Source organism: Propithecus coquereli, unplaced genomic scaffold (assembly GCF_000956105.1).
Source record: "Propithecus coquereli isolate 6110/MARCELLA unplaced genomic scaffold, Pcoq_1.0 Scaffold212, whole genome shotgun sequence".
Classification (NCBI taxonomy): domain Eukaryota; kingdom Metazoa; phylum Chordata; class Mammalia; order Primates; family Indriidae; genus Propithecus; species Propithecus coquereli.
The window spans coordinates 3,059,789-3,086,580 of NW_012146301.1; the positions used below are offsets into that span (position 1 = coordinate 3,059,789).

Sequence of the window (26,792 nt, forward strand, 5' to 3'; positions counted from 1 at the left end):
TCTTTTTTTTGCACTTAAATTTTCTAACAGTGCTTTAATTAACTAAAGCAGTAGTCCGGGGTCATTATAGATTTGGTCAAATCTCCAACATTTTACACATCACGTAGAGTAGTATAATGAAACTTATGATGCAAAGGATGAGGGAAAAACACTATCTTCAATTATTGAAAAAAAACTTAGATATGTTTAACATACAGTGCTTATTGGTAAGACACTATAAATATATGCTGTGTAGATTCTAATTATAGAAGTAAAAGACAAAAATGACTATGGTTATATCTCATATAAACAGAAAGACAAAGACTGGAAATCTGCAGCGACAAAAAGATGAGTGGATTTATGATTCCAGAGAAAATGTCAGAGGCTTTTAACCGTGCAGCTGTGTATGAATTTTAAATTCATGGCATTCTGACAGTACAAGGAAGCAGTCCTTGGACTACATTGATTTTCAGTTGCATTTGAACTTCGAGTACAGATATTAATAACAAAAATACCATCATCGGCAACAGCTGCAACACACTGAGACCAGCATAACACTTAATGGATAACACAATTTATGAGTAAAACTATACTCAAAAAAGAAAAAAGTTTAAAAATAAGAGCAAAATGTAATTTCAAAGATAGATTTAGCATCAACCTTAGCTCCTTGATATCTATTTTGGAGATAGTACGGAAAACTCTTGATAAAAAACCTTCTGTATCACCTATAATATATCCTAGACTGATTTACTTTTGGTCGTCAATGAACCTACACTTAAGGAATACAAACAGATTACATATAATCTCAACCTAAAAATGATTACACAAATGAATATTCTGCAAAAATAATCATTGATAGGGAATTCCTACTCTCATGCTAGCTGAAGGTGGAAAAACGTGTTTTTCACTCAGGACCCAGCAAACTCTTTGAATATATTGCTCCTCAAAAAATGATTATTGAAAGAAAGAATATGTACTTAAACACAGACACATTTTACCTTGAGCTCAAGAATTTACTGCAAAGTCCAGCAAAAAAGAAAAAACAATATGTCTTGATTTTATATTATATATCTTTTTTTTTCATAATATTATGGGGGTACAAACATTTTGGTTACATATAACGCCTTTGCCTCACCCAAGCCAGGGCTGCAAGCATGCCCTTCCCCCATACAGTGTGCTCCGCATCCATTAACTGTGAGTTTACCCACCCACTCCTCTTCCCCCTCCCATCTGCCTGACACCAATGAATATTACTACCATGTGAGCACCTTAGTGTTGATCGGTTAGTACCAATTCGATGGCGAGTACCTGTGGTGCTTGTTTTTCCATCCTTGTGATACCTTACTTCGAAGGATGGGCTCAAGCTCTATTCAGGATAATATGAGGTGCTAGTTCACTATTGTTTTTTGTAATTGAGTAGTACTCCATGGTATCTTTTTATTTCAGCTCCACTATTATGACTAAATGAACAATTCATTATCTACTAAAGCATTTTTAAGCTAAAGAGAGGTGAGCACATCATATTGGATATGATGAAGAGCAATTCTTCTCTCCTTGGACCATGCTACTTTGTATCTTTGAGATACAGTACTTGGTTATGTGGTAGTATCATGTAATTTCCCACTCTTCCCCGATAGATATTAATAGATATATTTTGAATGATACTGCAGAGATGCTAAGCTATTATTTTAGAAAATTCTTTCAGAAGAGTGAAAGCTTTAAAGATGAAAACAGGCTGTTTCTCTCTTTCTCTCTCTCATTAAGTGAGTAAACTTTCATCCTGGAAATTATAGATCAGGCTGAGTAACTTACTATGTGAGGAGTTACTAGAACAAATCAGCAAACACTCTGTAATTACATAGAAAATTACAAAATGCTGTATTGCAATCAACAAGCCTTTGTGAAGAGCAAATCTTTCCAGAACAATTCAATTTGCTTCTTGAGAGTTTAATACACTGGGTAAAAAATGGGGGTAGCAACTGAAATATCAACAAGTATCAAGCTCCAAAAAAATTCAGACTCACATACAATAAAAAAAATTAATCAATAATTAATATATCGTGCTCCACAGACTGTTAACCTCTGAAAGTTAAATTTGTTTAAGTAAAAGTTGTTAGTCTTGATTGATGAGTAGGAGTCTATTTGCTGAGTCTGACTTCATGGTGTGGTTTAGTAACAGCAACTTTTCTAATCTGGTTTGAGAGGCACATAACACATGCTAAGCCAGGTGCGATGCTAAGCATTTAACATATTTGATTCTTGTAACAATCCTTGAAATAGGAATTATCTCTATTTTACGGATGAAGATTGAAACCTGTATCACTTCACCACTCTCCTACCCTGCTTCTCTCAAACAGTTATCTCAAGTAACCTTTCATATGCTGCCCTCTCTGCCTGGGGGAGCTTCCTCCTCAATTTCTCAATTGTCCTTCTCCTATAGGGGGATTTGAAGGTCCTGTCTCATGCTTCCTGTAATACCTTTCACTTTCATTCACGTATGTGTGTTTCTGCCCATTAGACTATGAGCTTCTACAGGGCACAGTTCACATCTTGCTCACTGCTGAATTCACACAACCCAGAAGAGTGTCAGATGAATAACAGGTGCTCTGTGATATTTGTTGAATGACTGAATGACTGTATGAATGTTGAAGACTTATGGAAACAAAAAACGGTAAACAAAATGTAGTAATTACATTTATCATTCTCCTCTTTATTTTGTACATGAGTTTGCTGTTAGTTGTGAAGGCTCAATAGGGAACTTGCTTATACGCTTAGAAGAAAGGAGGCAGACGAGTGGGAGAGCAGACATCGCGCTATTGTCAGAGAACTATTCACTGCTCATTATCATATGGGTTCTTACACTCTGCTAGGAAGCGCAGGGGCGTGAGGTCTAGGGGCTGAGACGGCCCTCATCCCTCACTTGTCACAGGCTCGTGTGGCTCTGTGAGTTTCGCTCATGCCTCCCAGATGTGGCAGGTCCTGCTGCGGGAAATGGCACATGAGCCGGAGGGGCAGGACTGCCAGGGAGCTCGGGCCACAGAGCAGTGAGGAGCCCTGGACTCGGCCACAGTGGAGACCTTGACTTTGATGAGATGACTCACGTCTGAGGGCTGAGTGGGCTGCTTTTATTATAAGGTTACCGGAAAGCCACGTTCACATCTCAGTTTATTCACAACCACTCTACTTAAGGAACTTAGGGTTTCATTTCAATAATATGGAGAAAAAAATATGAGTGGAAACTGCTGCTTGATTTCTTTCTGCTTGGAAGCTAGAAAAGCTCCTCTCCTTCTTGAATCAGGAAGAAAAGGAGCCCCTCTCAGCTGCCCACAGGAGTGGGAGGCGGGAGGATAAGGGGTGTGGAAATTGCCACTCGGGAATATCCTTTCAGTGAAGTCTGTAAGGGAGGTCATTTATCCCACAGGACAGGCAGGAAAACACTCTCTCCCATCTTTTTCCTTTAGAATCTAGGCTAAGCCCCAATCAGAGCTTAAAGATTTTTTTGTTTGTTTGCTCATTGTGTACTGGGAGAAGGGCAGGTATTTTAAAGTACGTGATAAAGGTGATCAAACAGGGCTATTTTTAAAAACATGGTCTCTGCAGAGTGAGGTTGCCATGGAAATTACTTATCACTGTTCAAAGCCAAGGTAATTGCTGGAGAAAATCTTGCCTCACTTGTGCTTAGCATTTTCTGCAATGCTTAATCAAACCCCAGCCCCTTTTTGCTGTTGTTGGCAGTTGTTTTTCCTCCTTAACTTGTAGTCTTGGGGACTCACTGTTTTCCCTGGAAAGAGAAAGGCGATTGTCTCTAGTGTAGTGGAAGTCAGAAGTTTCTCCTTACCGGTAACCAGTAAGGGAAAAGTATTATTTTATTGTTCCTTTGTTCATGCGGTAAGAATCACCAATAAGGCAGCCTCTCATTTCCTTTCTTCCCACTCAGAGGAAAAACAGCTATGATTTGCACAGTGCTGGGACAGTTTTGTCCATATAGAGCAAAGGACATTGCCCAAATGGAAATTTTCCATTTCCAAAGGCAGTCGGGATTTCAACGGAAATGACCAAGTGCTCGCTCAAAAATACTTTATAAGGGGAGCTAACAGTGGTATGGTCTATGTTTAGAATATTTGTTCTGTTTTTATGTACTTTTGTTTTTAAGTGGCTTTAGGGTTTCTTAATAAAACCAAACCTTGCCATATTTAAAATATGAATGCCAGACTGCCTTCTCTTCAATTTCTGTTTCCATTACATCCTTATCACTGAACTTCATGGAAGAGGATTTTCTGGTTTAGATTTGCCTGGCCCAGTGGCACTCAACAAGGATGACAAATCCTAAGTTCGTAGGAGGAATGCCAAAAACTGGAGGGAGCTAAAGCTGAAAATAGTGGATCCCGAAAAGAATGGAGCCGACTTTTCTGACGATCTAAATAAAGTCAAAGCTCTAAGAATGGGTGGATGCCACATGCATGGTCTTGCTGCTCCCACAGTCGGGTACTCTGATGATGAAAAAATACGTTGTCTACGTTCCACTTCCCAAATTGGAGCATTTACCGCCCAAATTAATGCTTTACAGGGATAAACAATATTATTGCAACTGTAGTTTATCTACATAGAGGCCGATGAGGCATGTATGGGAGGAAGGGCAACCTGACCATTGTTTGTAATTTTCTTTGTGCAAGATACTGTGTGTTTGAGTCAACTGACGTTAATTTTGGATTTCCAGTGGGATATTGTTACTAGTGATTTAAAAAAGCGTTTTTAAAATGGCTTTGCTGCTTTGGGCAGGAAGGATCCCAGCTCTCAGTGCTCTTCCTGGAGGTAGGTGGTCACAGCCACAGCCCGGATCAGAGATTTATTCCACACTCCTGGCTTGCAGTCTGCCTTGGAAATGAAACAGAACAAAACGAAAACAGTCTGTTTTCCAGTATGTAAAATGCAATTTCAGACTGACTGGCTGAAACCACGCCATTATCTTCCGCCTTGTTTATCCACTGACCTGTGAACTTTTGCCTCCATGCCCTGTGTACTGTGTTTGTTTTTTTTTTGAATCTTAAAAATGCATATTACTTATAAGGGTTAATGAGGGCATATATTAATAATTGTTTTAGGGGAGTTGACTATAACGAAAAAAATTACAATGTAAAGTTGTTTTTAATCTTCTTAGAGTACAACAAAATAGGATTATTTTGTAGATAGATAGTTTTAGGGTGAAAGGGGACTTAAAATAATTTACTATACCTCAATATATTTTCACTATTAAAGCATATTCTTCTAGTAACAAATCTCTTTACCTATTAAGTTTTATGCACTTGGAGATCATTTTATTACTATATGCTAGAATTAGTGAATCATGAGGCTAATCTGGTCCCACTAGAAATCATCACATTCTATATTTTCGAAAACAATATTTTGAAAATCCTAGAAATAGAATTGTTTTCTCCAACTGTAAACATTAATAAACAATATTTTGCTCTTCTTTGGTAGAGACATTTTTTATTTTTATTTTTTTAAATTTCGAAATATTAAGGGGGTACAAATGTTTTTGGTTACATGGATTGCTTTTGTAATGCTTGAGTCACAGATATGAGTGTGCCCATCACTCAGATAGTGTTCATTGTACCTGTTAGGTAGGTTTTTGCCCATTCCCTCCTCCCCTTGCTTGATTTCCATTGAGTTTTACTTCTTCTGTGCACATGTGTGCTCATCGGTTAGTTCCAGTTTAATAGTGAGTACATGTGTGGTGTTTGTTTTTCCATTCTTTAGATACTTTGCTTAGGATACTTTGCTCCAGTTCCATCCAAATTGTTGCAAAAGGCATTAATTCATCCTTTTTATGGCTAAGTTGTATTTCATGGTATACATATACCACTTTTTGTTAATCTACTGATGAAATGATGGGTACTTGGGTTGATTCCACATCTTTGCAATTGTGAATTGTGCTGCTATAAACATTCAAGTGTAGGTATCTTTTTGATAAAATGATTTCTTTTCCTTTGGGTAAATACCCAGTAAGGGGATTGCTGGATCAAATGGTAGGTCTACTTTCAGTTCTTTGAGGAATCTCCATACTGTTTTCCATAGAGCTGCAGTCCTGCATCACCACCTGAGCTCTGCACCCCCCCAACACCCCACCCGACAAGCCCAGTCCGTGGAAAAATTGTCTTCCATGAAACTGGTCCCTGGTGCCAAAAAGGTTGGGAACGGCTGCCATAGAGGTTGTACTAATTTGCAGTCCCACCAACAATGAATAAGTGTTCCTTTCTCTCTGCATCCACACCAGCATCTATTGTTTTTGGACTTTGTAATAAAAGCCATTCTGACTGGGGTAAGGTGATATCTCAGTGTGGTTTTAATTTGAATTTCCCTAATGATTAGTGACATTGAGCATTTTTTCATGTTTATTGCTATTTGTCTATCTTCTTTTGAAAAGCTTCTGTTCGTATCTTTTGCCCACTTTTTAATGTTTTTTTTTCCCTTGCTGATTTTCTTGAGTTCTTTGTAGATTCTGGTTATTGGTCTGTTATCAGATGTATAGCTTGTGAATATTTTCTCCCATTCTGTAGTTTGTATATTTGTTCTGTTGATTATTTCCTTACCTGTGCAGAAGCTTTTTAATTTGATCACGTCCCATTTATTTATTTTTGTTGTTGCTGTAATTGCCATTGGGGTCTTAGTAATAAATTCTTTGCCTAGGCCAATATCTAGGAGAGTTTTTCGTACATTTTCTTCTACAATTCTTATGGTTTTATACCTTACATTTAAGTCTTTTATTCATTTTGAATTAACTTTTGTGAACTGAGTGCATTAGAACTGTAAAGAAGAGAGGTGACAAATTTAATTTAAAATAATAGCTGGACACAGTGGCACACTGGGAGGCTGAGACAGAAGGATTGCTTTAGCCCAGGATTTTGAGACCAGCCTGGGCAATATAGCAAGACCCCATCTCTAAACAAATATATAAATAAGTAAATAGGTAAATAAAAAATAAATAAATAAAAGTGAAGCCTTTAGGGAGAGTTAAGAGTAACACACACATTTCATGATTTTTTTCACTAAAAATTTAAAAGCAAAGGATAATCTTAGTAGAGATCAAATTAGTGGCCTGGAAGACCAAGCGCGGAACAAAAATAGGGAGATGGCAATCCTGAGGGGGAAAGCAGCAGATGGACAAGTAATAATTGAACAAATAATAAATGCAAATTTCCATGAGCAAATATCTTAGTCTGCAAACTGAAAAGGCTCTCCAGGTTGGGCAGTTCTGATGAGAAAAGACATATAAGGTACATCCTGATAAAGTTTCTGAACTCCAAGGATACATAAAAAATTTTACAAGATTCTCAAAAGAAACTAGCAAACCAAATCTACCAAACAAAAATCTAATCACTTTCAAAGAAAAAAAAAAAAGACACTGGCCTCAGACTCGTCATCTACAATCTTGCACTCTGCAGGACAGAGGAATAACGTCTGTAGGTGACGGAAAGAAAATCAACACGTGAAAATCCTTGACAAAGAGGAGACATACTGCAAAGAAAATCACCTAGAGCAAAATGACTAACTACAACAGAGAGCCTGGGAGTTGAGGGAGAGGGTAAGGGCAGCAGTAGCAGCGGATGCATTAGAGCAGGGGCCGGGAGAAGGAGCCGGAGAGGAGAAAGGCGAAGGAACTCCAAGCGACTCACCCCTGTCCGGTGGCGGAGAATGGAGAGAAACAGAGGATCCTGGAGGATGAATGAGTTGGTATTTTATTTTCACAGGATAATGGAGAAATATGGATTTCATTATAAGCAACAGAAAAAGGGTGGTAACAATTTAAAGAAATAAGAAATAAACTAAGAATTCCAAAGTGAAATACCTGCAAGTGAACTAGATGCTTTTGTGAACTTTAATGTTTCATCTTTTTAACATTTAATAACTCTGTTATTGATCTGTCATTTTCTAATTGAACTGAGACTGCTTATCTAATCAAACTGCTATATAGAGTTTGATAGTGTAACATATATAATACACATATACATACATATAAGTTTATGTGTGTGTGTATACATAAATATGTTTACTTGCATCTAGACAACACATATAATGTCTTATGTCATTTTTAAAAGTGAAGAAGTGGGAAATTACATTTCTTTAAAATTATTACCTAAATTTGCTTTATAGGCATGTGGTTCCCTACTGGTACCTTATTGTGGAATCCAAGGAAAAAAAATTCCCTATGTATTAATACTTTTCGAATGATAAAGAAATAGGTAAACCAGAACATGAATAAAGCAATGTACCTAGAGATAATTCCTGCGACATAATAAGCGTTCAGTAAAAGGCAGTTATTTTGACTGATTTTAGAGAAAACTTCTCCGGCTGTCCTCTCTGCTGTGAGAACCGCATATAGGCACAGTCGCGTGCGGAAGGCAAGATGCAGGCCGTTGTTACACCTGGGCTGAACCTGGTGATCTGAGCCCTTCATGCTGCACGGGAGAACGAGCAGGTTTGGGAAGCTCTGAATGGATTCAAAGTCACACAGCTGCCATGGGGCACAGCTCAAAAACTGACTTGTCAATGTGCAAAATTTAAATTCATAAAATTAAAAATGGTAGGTTTAATGATTTCTTCCACAAATAAAATAATTTTTTTTTCATTGTTCTCTTAAGGCATTGGATTCCAGGACCCTAAATAGCTCCATGGTTCTTTTCTCTAACATATATACTTTTAAAAAGTTTGGATATTTGAGACAGTGGTTCTTACTTTCTGATCAATGTATTTGTTGTCCTCAATTGCCGACCGTTTGGAGTGATCGCACGACGAGGAAGAGGCAGAAGGGAGGCTCCGGAAGAGACAGCACGTGTCCTGTTGCTGGCGGTCAATAAACTGCTTCATAAAACTCTCCCTTTGCAAATGAAGTACACACACATCAGCGGTATTAATGACATGGAGCAAGTTATGGCGTTTTGCAATGATGAGTTTGCTTGAGCTAAGGTGAAAGCAGTGACAAAAGATCACATAAAACAAGACATGTCATACTGAGAGTGACGTTTAGATTTAATTACCTAAATATTTAATTTAGAGAAAATTTCCTGAATCCTCACTGACTCCCGTTTAAAAAAGTAATGTCCTTGAAGTAAGTTTTAAGCAACAATATTCAGTAATTGATGGTATTTTTTGAATCCTCTTGTAGTAATACTTTTTTTTCTCTAAGACTTGGAAGCATTAGTTCCTCACTCCAAACTTCCATTTATCACAAGAATCATTGAGAGATAATTCTGCATTTAAAGACTCAAAAGAAACCGACTTCATCTGATCTCCAAAGCATGCTGACAATTCAAGTAATATCTCTTCGAATAACCAAATTGAATTAATTTTGTTTTAATCAGAAATGCAAATATATTTCTACTTGAACTTTAAATATTATGGTACCATATCCAGTCTCATACTTTCATAACCCCCCCACAGAATTATTTTTAGAACTAGTTGAGTAAAAAAGTTCATGTTATTCTATTTGTAATTTTTTGAGATATAAGGAGAATAATTTCCTTTAATTGTTAAAAATAGGTGTTTTAAAGCATCTTCTATGCATTCGCTTAACTGGAGGGTGAAAGTGGTTGAAAATAAAATTAGTCTGGGTGGAAAATGTCATGGTTTTTCTTTTAAAAAGTGGAAGACAAATTATAACGGCAGCCTAAGCAAACCCTGTAGCAAGCAGCACAGGAACCTGGCCAGTGGTGGTTGCTCTGTTTGCTTGAAAATAAAATGGCCACTGAGGCAATTTTATCCTCACATGCTTGAGGTCAGAGGCTGGTCTACCTGCTATCCCTGCAGAATCGAGCCCCACTGCCAGTTACCTGGGAAGTCCAATCCCTGAGTTGACACACTGAGAGCAGCGGCGGGAAGTGGCCTCGCCTGGGCCACTGCAGTTGTGCAATGACTCTTCTCCCAATACATTGCTCAAAGAGGGCAATGGTTTTTAAAATAGAAGTAGAGAGAGGAGAAATACAGATGATAACTTAAAAATAGAAAAAAAAAAACCCCACTCACACATGAGTTTGAAAGAAAGCCTGAATTGGATTTAAGATGAATCTTTTACAATATATCTGAGATATACAAAGAAATACTTTGATACCTGATTTTAGGAACTGTAAAATCTGAAGGAAGCTTTGAGATTTTCACCATTTGTGGTCTGTTTGGAAATTTTTCAAAGATTCGCAGGCGCAAAGGGAGCTTTTCTTTGGTGTCTGCATTTGCTTCACTTTGCTTTAACTAAAGAAAAAAAATAGAAAAAAAGGGGAAACTATAGTACTGTATAAGTTACAGAAAGTTAGATCTTTAGAATTGAAGCAATAATGAGTAATTACATAAAGTACCAGTAGATGGCAGCAAAGGCCCACCAAGTCTACTTTCTGTGTGCACTAAAACTTCGTTAGAGAAAAACAAAAACAAAAACAAAACTTAACCAAAAAAAAAAAAAAAAAAACCAGAAAAAAAATTGGAAGAAAACTTTATGTTATTTTATTCCCAAAGATAAGCTTCTTTTCATCCCAGGCATTAATTTTTGTTTACTTATCATTCACATATTTAAACAATAAAATTTCTTTTACGCACATATGTGCTAGAATCAGAAATCAAAAGAACAAAGAAAAAATGAAAATATGAACTACAGAATCATGCTAAGTGATAATATTTGGAAAGAGAGAAAATGTCAAGAAAATTGGTCATGTCGTCTAGCAGATTAAAAAGAGAAGCTCAAAATAGAAACACCACATTTGGTCCATAGAGCAAGAGTTTTCTATTTGGTTGCAAAGATGCTTGGGAATTATTAACTCGAATATCACAAAATATCTTTGAGAGAAGATGGCACGAAAATAAATTTATTTATTTATTTAAGATGGTATATTTATATTTCTATCAATTGGGTTTCAGGGAAGATGAGGTTTAACATCACAAACCGGAATCATTGCTGAACTAGGCAGAGATTACGAGTATGTATTTTGTCCACCAGAATTCATTCTGCACTGTCTCACCCTCTCTTTTCCCTCCCAAGACAGGCTGACTTCTCTTGAGGGCCCTACTTACTTCTTTTTACCTCTCCCCTTCCCGCAGACCTCCCTATGGACTGGAACTAACTTCTCCGTGTCTGCCTTGGGTCCCGTACTGGCCTTCCAAACAGTGTCTTGTAACACTGATCCCGTTCAAAGAGTACATTTATTCTGGCAGCCTTTTTGGAGGTGTTAGGGAGGCAAGTTTCAAACCCATCAGCTCATTACCCCCTTGTTGGGTATCCTTTTACTTCATGACTACAGTTTGTCTTGGGGTCCTAGAAGATTAGCATTAAGAGACCAGAGAGCTTTTATAACAGGAAGAGAGGCAGCAACTTTCCTCTTACCCATATGTGGAAATAAAAACTGGCCAGAGAAAATGTGAGGGCTTCCTTTGGGGTGAACATCTCAATTTCAATACAAAAGATGGCTCAATGGTCCAACTGGTTGTGAGCTCACAGTGAGATTACATGTCCTGATTTCTGGTTTTCTCATTATGTTACAGAAATTGCTCTTACATTTTTATATAAACATTGTAGAAACATTTTGCCTTAGCCATTTGTATGTCTTATTTAATTTTGTGGGTAGCCTTCAATTTTCTTCCTTGGATACTAATCTCCTTTCGAGAAGGAGCCACTGCCATTCGTTGCTTTCCTTCCTTCCCAATGGGAGTGCTCAATGCAGTGACGTGCAGAATGGCATGTTCTCGATAATTTGATGGTTATGATGATGATGATGATAAAGAATTAGCTCCCAAAGGCACAACTCAAAAACTGCTAGTATCTCCATGAGATATGAGCAATTAGAAAAATGACTCCATACATAAACAAAGAGATTTACTAGAAAAAGATTTGTTACCTAAAAGTTGATACAACTAGTAGAAAAATATTTGTCAGTGGTTAAGTAGAGCACGCAGAAATAGAAAAAGCAGTAAATTTATTATCAGACTAGAGAGTAGGGCAATTATATCAGGATAAAACCAGGCTGATAAGCTAGAGCAGATACAAGGTATTTGTTAATTCATGCATTTGCCAACTAATTTACTCATACACTGATGCTGCCATTTACAAATCAAATCTCCCAGGCTGGGTTCCATGCTAAGTTCTGGGGATGTGAAAGTAAACAAGTCACTGCACTTGCCCTCCCTGAGCCCACGTTCTACGGAGTAGACGGTTCTATGACTAGATGACAAGAACATAGAATGGCTACTCTGGCAGAGACATGAAGAGAGTGCTTGGAAACACAGGGTGAGGAACAAAGGGAGAAACAAGAAAATAAAAGAAGGTACCACTTCTACTTCAAGAGACTTCTTGGGCAGCAGAATGGCTGCACATAACCATAATAGTTAACTTTGGGGCCTTGCATGTATCAGGACTGGTATGTGTGTAAAATGGGAATTCAACGTCTTCAAAGATACAAGGGTGAATGGTATTAATCAGGATATGTCATTGAAATGGACACATGGAGCTCTTTTCTAAAATCCTCTTGGCCTGCCCACTCCCTCCATCCTCCCAGCACCTCCCTGGCCAATGATACCACTGGGCTCCTGCACTCACTGTTACGGTCTCACCATCTGCTTTGCTTGGCTCCTTATAATTTGTTCTTCATTCTGTGGTTAATCTTCTCACTTTTTGGCTTAAAATATTTCAATGGCATTCCACTGCTCTTAAAACCAAAATCTAAATTTTTTTTTTTTTTTAGAGATGGGATCTTGCTATGTTGCCCAGGCTGGCCTGGAACTCCTGGGCTCAAGGGGTCCTCCTGCCTCAGGCTCCTGAGTAGCTGGGACTACAGGTGCACACCACCACACCTGGCCTAAAAATCTAAATCTTTAGTGTAGGCTCTGGGGCCCGTTTTGGCACCTCCCTGCCTTCCCAGCCTCAGCTTGCCCTGTCCCTACACCATGTTCCAGTCATATCTTCTTCAGTTCCTCAAAAGTGCCTGGGCCCTCTGTCTCAGAACCTTCCCTCTGCTGGGGGTCCCGCTCTTCCTTTTTTGAACTTCATCAGCTTTTGCTTGGTCTCCAGATTTTAGTTCTGCTAGAAACTCCTCAGAGAGACTTTCTCTGACCAACAAAGTTTTCCTCTTACAAGTTCATAACATGTTAGGTTGAACTCTATAATATTGCTCTTTGTGTGGGTCAAAGCAATCAAAAATTGGCAATTTCTTATGGTTCGACCTAATACATATTGTATTATTTTCCTGAGGCTGATTAAATTAACTGGTCATCTCTGCAAAGACCCAATTTCCAAGTAAGTTCTCATTCCAAGGTCCAGCTGAATATGAATTTTGGGGGAACACTACTAAACCCACTACACATATAATCATTTGAAATTATATTGTGTGACTCCCTGAACAATATATCTCTTTCCCCGAGACTGTAAACTCTGTGAAGGTAGAGACCACGTGGGGTTTGTTCATTATTCCATACCCAGTGCCTGGCGCAACAGTCCACACAGAGTAAGCTAAGCAAATATTGTGAATAAATAATTGTACTGATTAGGTAGCAGAACTAAAGTCTCCAGGAGACAATGGGGACTGCAATGGGGACAATGGGGACAAAGGAAAGAGTTTAGGTATATTCTGAAGGATGGAGATAAGCATAAAATACTTATTTTTATTGATCGAATATATTTGTTGGCGTGGAGTATAGGTGTCCCTGGATTCGCAGAATAGAATAAAGTCAGACTCTCGTGGTATTTAACCTGAACTGATGTCTGTCATTGACAAGCTAAAGAATGTGTAGACTTACAAAATTTTGTGAAGGTACATGTTGGGGAAATGGCAAGTTATGTTTAATCAAATATCCTAGAATATAATGTTTAACACATGTAGGCTACCAGTGTTAAAAAATAATCACCTTGCTTACATGTTTTTAAGATGGAGTTTGTCCTATTCTAATCTGTATTAGAGATACGTATACTACAAAGCTTGTAAGCTCCTAAGGGACACGATCCCTTTTAAAATGTACTTTTATAGCCTCTTCTAGAGAGTAGAAATACCATAAGTGTTTGTGGATATATGAATTAAAACTCAACATGAGTTGGTCATTGTACCATAAAACTACAGAGAGCAAATGAGAAGCTCTTTTTGCTGACTCAGAAGCTCCTTCACGGTTGTGCCTCTTCTTGAATGCTGGGCATCGCTGCTCTACGGATGTGGAGGAGGGCCAGCTAAAACAGAGAAAACGAGTGGCTGCTTGAGTGTGCCTATTTCGGCTCTCGCTGCTGAGGCACTGAACTGAATCTCCTCTAAGCAGGAAGGGTTCTCTTTCTGAACAGCAGTTCCCAAGTGCTCTTTTCTGTTGTGAACAGATACGCAGCACAAACTAAAAATGAACACACACACGCCCAGTGGTCCTGCACAACCTCCTCTAGGTGTGCACCTGCCACGAGGGTGTGCGCACCCACAGCACAGCCAAGCCCTTCCATAGCCACCGCCGTGCTAGCTGTAAGAGTCTCAAACTGTGAACTCTCCAAATGTCCATCAGCAGTTGAATGGAGAAATAAATTGTGGCTTATTTAAACATTTGAATGAGTGAAATACACCCCAACACAACAATACGGTGAATTTTACAACATAATGTTGAGTGAGGGAAGCCAGACAAAACAAAAGAATAGATACTCAATGATTCTGTTTCTATTAAATCAAACAGACAGCAACTGATCTCTGCCACTGGCAGCCAGCAGAGTGGTGGTCCTGGATGGGGTGGGGTTTCGGGCAGTGACTAGCCGGGTGTGTGGGGAGGGGCTTCCAAGGCACAGCCCATATTTCTTGGTCTGGGCACTGAATGTGTTCAGTTTTCAAAAATTCAGCAAAATGCACCTTCCTATATGTATATTATAGGACAGCAAAAACATTTTTCCAAAAAGGGGGCAGATGATGTAGGTGAGCAAAATCGTTTAATTCTTACTTCATCATCAATCACCACTACCTTGACTATTTTTTCTTCCCCAACCCATGATCTTGACCAAAGGAAAAAGAAGAAAGGGCAAGATGGGAGTAGGGGTTGTGAGTTGGGGGAAAGATGCGGTAACCACAATAAATAAAAGTATTTCTTGGTACTCTGAAGCCACTGCAAAGTTTCTTTAAAATGTAATAAAATGCTATTCTACTTTTTATCCAAATTTTTTCCCCTTTTTCTATTTAAGTACGAAATTCCCGAGATTAAATTTACTTTGATGTAAATGAGTGAATAATATGGATTATAAGAACTGGATATGAATTTAAGATCATTACACTATATATACCCAAAAAAGAAGCTCTTCTAACATAAAGTAATTATAATTGTAAATGTCCATTTAGAAAATGTTTTAAAGATCACGATTCTCAAAGGGAAAGAACACAGTGCAGAGAATCCTGAGATTTTATTCTTTATGTTGAAAAACTTAATGTAAAGAACAGGACAAAGAAAGGTGTTTATCATGGCTTCAGCTGAGCGTGAAATCTGACTGCACCAGATAGATCAGATGATAGCTTTGTAACGGATTCACGTGGTCGAAAAAATAATAATAAAGCACATTTGCAAGAATGGAATTAGAATCAAAGGAACACATTTCAAACCCTGAGCTTCAAAAGATATAAGTCATCTAAGCTCAGTGCTATTCTCCGGCTCAGCATCTGCCTGGTGGAGATATCATTACATATCGGGCCGCTGAAAGTCTTCTGCTTTCCTCTGCTTCTCTAGAGAGTTCGGGTGTAATTGTTCTGCATAACACTTCCCTGTTCTGCCTCATAGCTTAAATCTTCCATATCTCAGCCTGTGCTTTCTTCTGTTAAAATATTCAAACATTATTCAGTTTCAGTTGCTTTCTGAATGCTATGAGGAATGATTGCATTGAAGAATTACATTAAATACAAATTTTTGGTGTGATTTCCTAAAAGAAAACAGTGGAAAAAGCATTCAGACTTGGGAGATTCTCATTTGAAAATCAAGTCCATGCTAGTTTGAGAAATGCACATAGATTTGCAGGTTAACAAAACTGAAGTATATTTTCTGATTGCTCAATATAGGAAAAAATGACCACATTCTGTTCAATCAGGAGAAAGTGGTTCCTCCTGTCGTTCATGTGAGTCAACTGAAGCTGAATTAGCTTCGCTTCTTTACACATGGCTTTTGCTGTTTTTTTCTGGATCTATACATGACACAGCAATTCAGAATATGGGGTCTTCCTAAAGACATGATTGCATATAAGACAGCAATACTGTACACTTTTAAAAGGTTTCCTTTAAAAAGTGTTTAAGTCACTAATTTTTCCATCTTTGACAAACACCTTTAATAACTCTAGGAATTCCAAGGTCCAACTGGGGTTTTAATTACTTCGGCACATCAACTCAAGCCATTAATGTCAATTTGAGAGATCATGTCTTGGTTAGCCTACGGGCCATAAAAGCTATATTTTTATAAGACAGCTGGCACCCCAAAATGTTTAAAGCAATTTCATGACATTAGCCGGTAACTGCACGTGGTGTTTCTTTTTCTACATCTTTCAACAGATCCCTATCTGTTACTCATTCATCCATACAGCATGCCCTTTAAGTAAGTGGGGAGAAAAGGTGTTTTTGGAGGAACTGGTGCACTGGGCAATTGAGTGGCTGCTCTGTGCCTGCTGGTTTGGGAGCCCAGCAGAGCACTTATAAAGGCTGTTGCATTTACACCACCTCAGGACATCCCTAAAATGCATATAAAATGTTGACTTTCATGCTCTTATCACCACACTTAAGATCTTAGAAGCTTTTCAATGTCCTTCAGAAGGTTACTTTTTGCTACAATGTAAACAGTATTTGCAGCAAGGCTTAACTAATAAACAGACAACACTAATAAATCAGTAAAAGAAAAAACCTTATTTGAAAATTAGAATAATTATGTTGAATGGATAAGTTTTCCTTATATTTTTTCCCTTAAAATCCCATTAACGGAATTAATGATTTCTTAGAGACAGTGGTGTATGTTGTTTAGTTCTAGGTCCCAAACGCCTCTGTTTTACTTTATATTTGTGTTTTGTTCTGAGACACAGTCGTTTCCATTAGGGAATTTACTGAGTCATAGAAACATGCTCATTATGATAAAAAATGCATTTTTTTTTGCTTCACTTTTGGTGAAATTATATTACAGTTCCATATAAACTGGACACTTTGTTCTTGTTATGAGATGAATAGTAACTAATAGGAAAAAAGCCCATATCAAAAGAAATTCAGGATATATGTCCATATATATCTATACATAGATACACATCTCTATATAAATATATATATATTTCATATATCCTGAATGTGTGTGTATATGCACTCACATAATTGTCCTCTCTTTTTTGATTTAGAAAACATAGGAGATAACATAGTCTAAGTAAAAACAATAAAAAAAAGGAAAAAGACATGGATTTAAATTTTTGTTCAGTGTTACAACCTCTTCACCACTTTGGATTTCAGTGTTCTCAAATGAAAAATGAGGATCTTCATTCTTTTATATAAATACAAGATATATAAGTGAGATAGCATATCACCTATAATTCGAATTACTCAAGGGAAATGTGCTATAAAAACCAAAGCTTCCACCATGCCACAGTAACTCTGCAGAGAAGGATTTTGTCTGAGCGAATGGGACGGCTCGTGTGTGCTCTGGGGCCCCTTCCTTCTGTCTAGTCTGGGACCATTCACCCTGTCCCTCTCTCTCCAATTTCTTCCCCTTCACGATGTTGATTGGTTTATTTTCCCAAGACTCTTGATTGTGGAAATGATAATGAAAATAGACAGAGGCAAACACTTCTGATCTTGCGTCCTTCCCTTTCCAAGCTTGCTTCCTGGGAGAGATGCCTATGGCGGCATCTACATTGCTCCCCACTCCTTGTCCCCCCCTCCTGCCTCTGGTGTCCCCACCGCCTCAGTGGGTCTGCTCTTGCCAGAGACACCACATTTCCCACGTTGCTGAATCCCACGGTCTCTTGGTCATCCAGATTTCATTTTGCTGCAACTCCTGAAACTCTCCTAACTGGCTTTCCATCTTAGTCTTGTCCCTTTAAACCAATCCTTCAAAACACCTAAAAAGAAATACCATTATGTTCCTCTGATCCTGAAAGTAATTCAAGGACTGTCAATTGTGCATAGGAGAAGTTCTAGTCTCCTTAGCCTGGCAGAAAGCCTCTTCCCACGTCTTGCCTTTTATGTTCTAATGAATAGGTTTGTGTCCCCTCATATAGTTATTCACATGAATATACTGTCCCCTGCCTACAATACACTCTCCTTCTAACTTGTTTAACTCTTATAAACCTTTCCAAAATCATCTTCTATAGAAATATTTCTCAGAATAACAATAATTGGTAGTTGAAGCAGTAAAGAGCGTGCTGGATGCCATGCTGAACACTTTGCATTGCTAGTACTATTTAATCCTGAAAATAGTTCCCTAATGTGGCTACCATAACCAGTTCTATATTTTATCCTGTTGAAGAAACTGAGGTCCAAGGAGCTGAAATCAGCTGCCTGAAGTCACACAAGTAGAAAGGACAGAACTGGGATTTGGCCATAATCTTTCTGATTTCAGAGCTGCAGTTTCTAAAAACTGCTGCATTCTGCCTGATCCAAACAACATTTTTAAGCAATTGGTGCACTTTTACCTCTGCAATTTTGTACCTTCTCTTCCTTTTATGTGGGACATTTTCTCCCACTTTCCTAACAAAATTCTATCCGTCATTTTTAGATGCTTCTTCCAGGACCTACGCCTCTAATGTGAATTAGGCACATCTTCCCCTGTGCACCTTGCATTTCCTCAACCCTAGCACTTAGCTTTGCACTGTAACTTTCTAACTACATGCGTCTTTCCCCTACTAAGATGACACATTTTCAATTAAGGGCAGGACTCTCTGTAGCTCCCTGGCCTCCCATTGTACATTTGTATCCACAAGACAATAATAACATGATAGTGATGACATGAAGAATAAGAAGGCAACATTAATGGTGTCCCATAAACAGGCTGAAGTGCATCCTTTGCATTATTTCTCATCTTTCTATTATTCTTTTCTCAGGTTATTTACAATGTGGAATCAGCTATATAAATCAGCACATGCCATGCAATTCTTCCAATTTCAGATGAATTATATTTCTGGTGAAGATGAAAGAGGAGAGTAATGACAACTCATATCAGATTTTCTATTAGAAACAAAGTCATAAATAGCATTTGGTTCTTGATGAATTGTGTGTCCCAACTTTTTAAGATAAAAAAGTATAATATACTATAAATTCTACACAACATATTGATGATATAAAGCTTCATAGCTCTATGCATCTTTTAATAAGGCAACACAGCAGCCAATTTATATGTTATGCTATTGGAGTTTACCACAGAAAATTCTTATCCTATTTATAAAAACACTTTATTTGAGATAATTTTAAAGTTACATATGAGTCACAAAGATAATACAGAGAGTTCTGTATACGGAACTCTCTGTACTAACTTTCCTTATATATATATATATATATATTTATCCTCATTTATCTTGATGCAGCTTTTTCTTATGTTAGCATGTTACATATCATAGAACATTTACCAAAACTAAGAAATCGACCTTGGTCAGATGCATTTAACTGAAGTGCAGGACTTATTCGGAATTCCCAAGTTTTTGCATGAATGGTGTTTTTCAGTTCTAGGGTCCCATTCAGGATACCACATTGCATTTCGTTGTCACATCTTCTTTTGTTCTCCTTGGCTGTGGCAGTCCTTCTAGTTTTCCTTGTTGTTAATGACCTTGATGGTTTTGAGGAGTACCAGTCAGGTAGTTTGTAGAGTATCCTTCAAATTTGGACTGTCCGAGGGTTTCTCATAATTAGATTGAGATTATGGAATTTTTGGAGGATGAATGCAATGGAGATGATGTGTCTTTCTCATCTTATCAGGGTGTTTAGAATATCAATATGTCTTATTATTGGTGATGTTAACTGTAGTCACATGGATAAGGTGATGTCTGCCAGGTCTCTTCATTATACAGTTACAATGCTTCTCTTTCCCTACTCTATTGGTTAGAAGCAAGTTACTAAGGTGACACTTAAGGAGGGAAGAATTAAGCTTTATCTCCTTGGAAGGAGGAGTATCAAAGAATTTGTGGACACACATTAAAATTGCTATAATAATTACAAAAAATTTTTTAGAGAGGATATTTCAAGGCCATGCAAAATTCTACTTCTCCTTAAATTTTTGCATACTAATTTTAGCATTTATCAGTAGAGCTTGCCTGTAGCAACTATACCTGTGGTGTTCTAAGGGCAATTTTCTGTTTTCATCCTTTATTATTCCATCATTTTTATTCCTCTATGTTTATATATTAGTTAGAATTACTCCTTCCTTTCCATTTATTTATTTGATCATGTATTTATATAAGTATGTATTTGTGGCTGCTTACTTCACTCTTTGGGTTATAATCCAGTACTATCCTTATTTACCTTATTGCTCAAAGTGTTCCTGCTTTGGCCACTGGGACCCCTTTGGGTTAGCTCATCTGCCCTTTAGACAAATCTCCATCTTTTTTTTTTCTTTTTAGCTCTTCCTTACTTTCTGGCACCACAAAATGCTCGGTATCATCTTGTGTTTTTTTAAACTCACCTCTAAAACCAGTCGTCTCTCCAGAGTGCTAATTTGTTTTACTGGAGAATGGTATTTAGAGACCAAAATCTTAGCACTAGGGTTTGCTCATTGTTACTAGAATACCACTGCTTCTAGGATTGCTCAGGAGAAAGAGCTAGAAAATGTCTGTATATATACTAATTTGTGTACCCACACAGATATATAGTTAGTTGTGTATATATTTACCTATCTGTGTATGTAGGTACCTTACATAACAGTTGGAGTAGGAGACTAGGAGGCATGGCTGAGGCTGGATGCAGGTGCTTGCAGAGTGGGTGCAGGTGTTGAAATAAACAACTCTCAGAAGCAAACTAGGCTACTAGGATGGGAGCTGGATGCAGGGGCTTGCAGAGTGGGGCTTGCAGAGTGGGTGCAGGTGTTAAAGTCTAACTAAGGTGGGTTGATAAACACAGACGAGAACCGGTTTCAACTGTCTGGTCAGCTATCTATGTCACCTTACATAAATTTTGGCTAATTACAATATCATTTGCATTGTGGTTTTAAAATTTCTCTGCCCTTGATGTTGCCATGACAGTTCTGAGACATCCATATAAAGTAAAATGGGAGGGAATAAATAAAAATGGGAGGGAATCCAATTCTATGGATTACTACCCAAATTCTTAGTAAAAGCCAACCCCTTGGTAATTTCTTCAATAAATTCTTTTCTGGCAACAATTATGCATATCCAAGTATCATTCCTGAGTATGCTTGTGGTTGAATACAGAGTTTTTAAATTTACATACTTTGATAAAAGAGCTTATTAGACGCACTATGAAAATTCACATTAATCAATGTATTTTATTAATATGTAAAACAAATGGAAAGAGGGATAACATTAACAAAATAATGTGCATATACAGTTCTCATTCCCTAGAAACAATCTAAGTCACTCTTTTGTTACTATCAGACTAGAAAATCTGCAGTAGTCCTGTGCTGTTCATGAGAATGTCACATTCTGCGCTAATACTCAGCAAGTACACCAAGTATTAATAGAATGTAAGGGAAGGACAGCCTTACAATCATTAATCCTCGATTACAGGATTAATTACAGGATAGCTGAATTCTGAATAAAGAAAAAAAGGAATAAAGAAAAAAAGAGACTGGTTTTTATTCTTAGGTAAGTTCCATAACTTTTTGGCCAGATTTGGATATTAAACATCAGTCCAGTGCAATCTAGTCTCGTATCTGATCCACACCTCCCCAGCCCCTGGCCACTGCGCTACGAGTGCGACTTGTGGTCTTGAACTGGGAGGGCACATGGTCTCCTCTTCCACTGCTTCACCTGTCCTTCTTTTGTGCCTAGTTCTTCCAGAGTGGAGGCCAGGGAGGAGAGTTTAGAAAAGAAGGGATTGTCTTAGGAGACCAGGCACATTTCAGGGTGACCCTCTTTCTGGTTTGATTTGGATTTAGGCCTGTTTAAAGCTTGTGGCCTTTGCTGATATGGTCAACATGTGGTTTGTGTCATTCTTTTTTTTTTTTTTTTTTTAATAAGGACGGCTTCACGCTGGCCTTCCACAGCCAAAGGCTTCCTAAGAGAAAGAGAGTCTTGTCTTCTTAGGCCATTCTGCTAAGCCTCTCGCTGACTGCAGCATGTCTTGGCTCGGCCTCTATCTGGGCAGCCCTCTGTCCCTCCACCTTCCTCTAACATCTGTCATGGGAACCACTGAGATCCCCACTGAACTGTCCAGGGTGGCAGAGAACTAGGAACGGGTGGGGTCCCCCCGGTATCAACCTTGGAAGGTATTCTCTGGACTGTCCCTGCGAGCTAGTGCAAGCTGTACTCTGGCTGGCCTCTCACCTTTAGCAATCTGCAGGCCACACGTGGGCATATTCACACTACCTCTAGCCGTACCATTCTTCGGAAGGAAGATGTCAACTTCTTTCAACAGCCAACTCACCTTGCTCTAATCTACTGGCTGTACCGACTAGTCCTCCAGGCTCTCCAAGCTCCCAGATAGAGGAGCCAGTCTCTTATCTTTACTGGTACCTCTTATTCCTACAAGAGAGTCTCTTGAAGCCATCCACTCCCCCAGCTTTGAGCAGAGCAGGAATAATCTCTCTACACAAACACTGCACTCTAGATGATTCTGCCACACCTGCAGTGCTCTCCCTATATCAATTGGGGAGTGGCGAACCAGGCAGATAATTGGGGTAAGAGAGCTGCTGGTTTTCTCTGGAAGGTGGACTCTGGCCCTGGTTGCTATTGGCTCACCTTAGAAAGGGAAGCAGTTAGCTCTGAGATTTTAGCCACAAATATAGAACAAGATGAAATGACCCAATTAAAAATATTTCAAGGCCATATGAGGATCCAGGTAGTCATATAATTCCCTTTCCTAGACTTTTAGAGTGAAAAATCATAGGAAAGTGGTGAATTTTGAGAGTTAATTAGCTAAATGGCAAGGAAGGGATGCTACCACTTTCTGGACTTTTATTCTTTTATTTTATCTATGTGCAAGTAAGAAGCAATGCTGTCTGACAGCATGTATTAATACAACCAAGATTTTCATTAAGGGAGAATTATGTGTGTTGACAGAATCTTACTATCCTGAGAGGAGAATGCTTACCTAGGGCCCAGTGGCCCTTGCTCTAGTGCCAGACCCTGCAACACAAGTCAGGTACATCATTGGTCCAGCTTTTCTTCATCGCTTGGCTGTCACCCCATAATGGTGGTTACCATCATGTTGTCTACAGTGGGGATTGGGGTTTGTGGGGCTGGTGAGGTTTCAGAGCAGAAATTCACAGTAATGAACCGGGGCAATATTAGAAATGTATATATTAAAAAACCCATACAGCATGAATCCCATCAGAGCAGACACATAAATAACAGATCTGGCCTAACAGTGTGTAAGCTACATACAGCCCCCATCACACCAGCTCATGACTCTTTCCAAGGTGAGAATTTTAGATCTAGAAAGGGCTTGTTAGGGTCCAGTGCAGGGGCCAGGCATAAATGCCTATAGAACCAGGAAGATGATATAAATGCATCAGATGGTATAAAACAATCGTATAAGACAATATGTAAGAGTTAGGACCTATGTCATCAAATTAAAGAGGACTCACCAGATCTAAAGATATTCAAATCAGACATGAGAAAACTGAAAGAGAGGGGAAGAAATTTCCCCAAATTCACATAGCTTGTCAGTGAGAGAGAAGCTTTAGTTCTTTTCTTCCATCAACCACCTGCTGGAAGGAAAATGTTGGCAAGGTCCCTTCTAACTTCCCTTTCTCCTGCTCTTCTTTTTCACTGTGCCTGTGTCCCTTGCCTTCCATCTTTGCATATCACAAAGCAGAGGCAGGATGAGAACCAGAGTGATGTGAAGACGTGCAACCGGCAGAGTGTGGAGGAGAAGGGGAGGCGGAGGGATGATACTCGTTTAGCACTTGCGGGGGACACAGCACTTACATCTGCTTTCTCCTGATGGGTGTCTGGGGAGGGGCTGGGTTACTTTAGCTTCTCTTTTCTGTTAGCTATGCCTAGACTTTTGAATTCTGGCGGCATACAATGGATAAACAAAACCTCTGTGTCAGGTGCAGTTGAGTTCTGGGAATGTCTGCCTGGCCTTTTTTAGGAGGGTATTCCTTCCTTATAAATTGCCATATGGTACCAAGTGACCCATCATCCTCATTAAGCTGCTTGAGCTAGAAGCCTGACGAAGGAGAGGGACTTTCTGTAAGACCAACCAGCACTGTGGTGCAGTTAGAGATAAAATTCCTGCCTAAAAGGAGTGATATTGATTAGCTGGACCAATCAGATCTTCTCTCGTTGGGGGTTTGAACTTGAGACAGAGAGAGTGTTTGTAATAGAATCGAAGTTAGAATACACAAGGGGAAAAACAGAGACAAATTAATTGAGTTACCCTAAGGGCAAAGCACCAGCAGCGATCAAATGCTGCTCTTCCTCAAGGCTCCAGTACCTCTTTTCTTCCCACCCTATACAATCTCATCCAGATTTACGACTCCAATGATTATGTAAATATGGAGAACTTCACCAGGACTGAAGCTCAAAGAGGGTAGTGATTTTTGTCTGGTTTGTTCACTGACTTATCCCATGTGCCTAAAACTGTGCTTGGCATGTGGTAGGTACTGAATAAATATTATAATTGAGAATAACATTGAACTTCCCATTTATATCTCCAACCAGTCTGCTTCCCTGAACTCCAGACCTACACATGCAACCGACTACTTAGGCATCTCATCTAAGGTGTTGCATCACAAACTCAACACGCCCAAGACTGAGCTGGCGCTCTTTTCCATCATGTATGGTTGTGTGCTCATGTCTCTTGGTTCAGTGAATGGCACTGTCACCCATGCAACTGTGCAAACCTGAAAGCAGGAGTCACCCTTGAGATGCTCTCACTCATGTCTTTAAATCCAATCTATCACCAAGTCCCCCTTGATTTTATTTTCTAAATAGCTCTCTGGTTTGCCACGACTCTCAGCTTAGAAGCCTTCAGTGGCTTCCTGTTGCTCTTAGGTTAAAGGTGAAAGTTCTTACTGTGTTTTTGAAGGTGCTGCACGGTCTGTGCTGTTTACATTCTTATACTTACTCTATACACTCAACCTGGCCTTTTCACCTCTGGGAGCACTCAGACTGCCCCTTCTCCCTGGAGTGCGCCTGCTGTCCTCCCTCCAACACCTCCATGGATTCAGGATGCTCTCTCTGCGTAACTCAGCTTTGTTGTCACTTTCTCCTTCCTCACCCCCTGCCCCTGTTGGTGTCAGGGTCTTCTATTAACTCCTCTCTCGAGAAGGTGCTCTTTTCTGAAGAAAGTTCATCTTAATTTGTAAATATTTATTAATTGTTTTAATTATTTGATTTATGTCCAACTCCCTAACTTCATTTCTTTCTTCTTGTTTCACTCACCCCCGGCCCAGTGTCTTGCACATAGTAGGGACTCAAATACCTGAGGAATGAATGAATAAGCAGATAGTGAAAATGCTTTGGGGAGAATGGAAAAGTATATGAACTACTCAGAAAAAAGGACCAAACGGGCAGTATGAAACTTGAGCCCCAAAGGAATCAGGGCAGGGGTGACACCTCCACTGTGCCCATGTTTAGTGTTTAGGCTACACAGGGTGAAACTCACTATCCTAACTCCTCATAACAGATCTTAACACAGCTACAAAAGAGCCTTTTTGTGATTGAACAACTGTCAGGCACTGCATAAAACTGGAAACCAATTGTCACACTCTTAGAGCCACAGCAATTCAGTTTCCCATTGCCTGTTATAGAATCTGAAAAAAAAAAAAAACAAAAAAACCCTGCTGTTAGGTTGCTCTTCATTATCATCCTTGCTTTTAATGGTATAGTGCATTGAGTTCATTTTTTAAAAAATTTTGTTCTCTTGATTAAATGAAGTAAAATAAAACAGTATCGCCATCGCTAAGCAGTGGGCTATGTTCAGGTGGAGCTACGGTGTGATCTTCTCCCCTCCTCCCTGCCTGTACGGACACGTTTCCTCTCCAAACGCCACGTTTTAAAATGAGGCGTTACCTTGCAGAGTACTGTGAAAAACTGCAATGAATGGAATTCTGAATCAGCACAATTAAAGAATGAAACAATCAACAACTCACCAATGTAAACTTGAACAGTCTTAGGCATGTAGCTTCATGTTTGTTCAATGGCAAGAGATTAAGCTAACAAAAAAGTCCTTGAGCATCAGTTGATAAGGCAAAGAACACAGTTTCTAAAACAATATCCCTTGAACAATTTGTGATTGCCCAGGTCAATCATGAAATGAAATTTTGGAAGGACTTACGAAAAATTTGTTCCAAGAAAGTCTCAAATTTATGTCATTCACCAATATGGGATTTCTTTGACTCCCGTAATTAAACAAAGGCAGGAGAAAATGACTCCCATTGCTGAGAAAGCTCCTCTTGGTTGGTGAAATCTGGCCTGCAATTCTGAGGGTGCATCCGTTGTTCCCATTGTCCCAGGCACTCAGCTGTGTCACTTCCCAGCTTTAGATGGGATCATTTGTTCTCGGGGCCAGAACAAGGCTCAGATGTATTAGTCACCCAGGGCTGCAGCAACAAAGTACCAAAAACGGGGTGGCTTAAAAAAACAGAAATTTATTATCTCACAATTCTAGGGTCTAAAACTCCAAGATCAAGATATCAGCAGGCTAAACTCTGTCTGGAGGTTCGGAGGGAAGGTCTGCTCTATGGATCTCTCCTAACTTCTG

The 26,792-nt window shown here is 39.0% G+C and overlaps 1 protein-coding gene across 1 annotated transcript in view; it reads right to left on the reverse strand.

Moving 5' to 3' along the window:
• NALCN (sodium leak channel, non selective) overlaps window positions 1-26,792 on the reverse strand; it is a 332,353-nt gene that overhangs the window by 71,908 nt on the left and 233,653 nt on the right. Inside the window, exons 16-17 of the mRNA XM_012644439.1 lie at window positions 10,085-10,221; window positions 8,713-8,854 (exon numbers count right to left, since the gene is read on the reverse strand). Of these exons, the coding sequence (XP_012499893.1) occupies window positions 8,713-8,854; window positions 10,085-10,221 (279 nt within the window). The remainder of the gene's footprint in view (window positions 1-8,712; window positions 8,855-10,084; window positions 10,222-26,792) is intronic.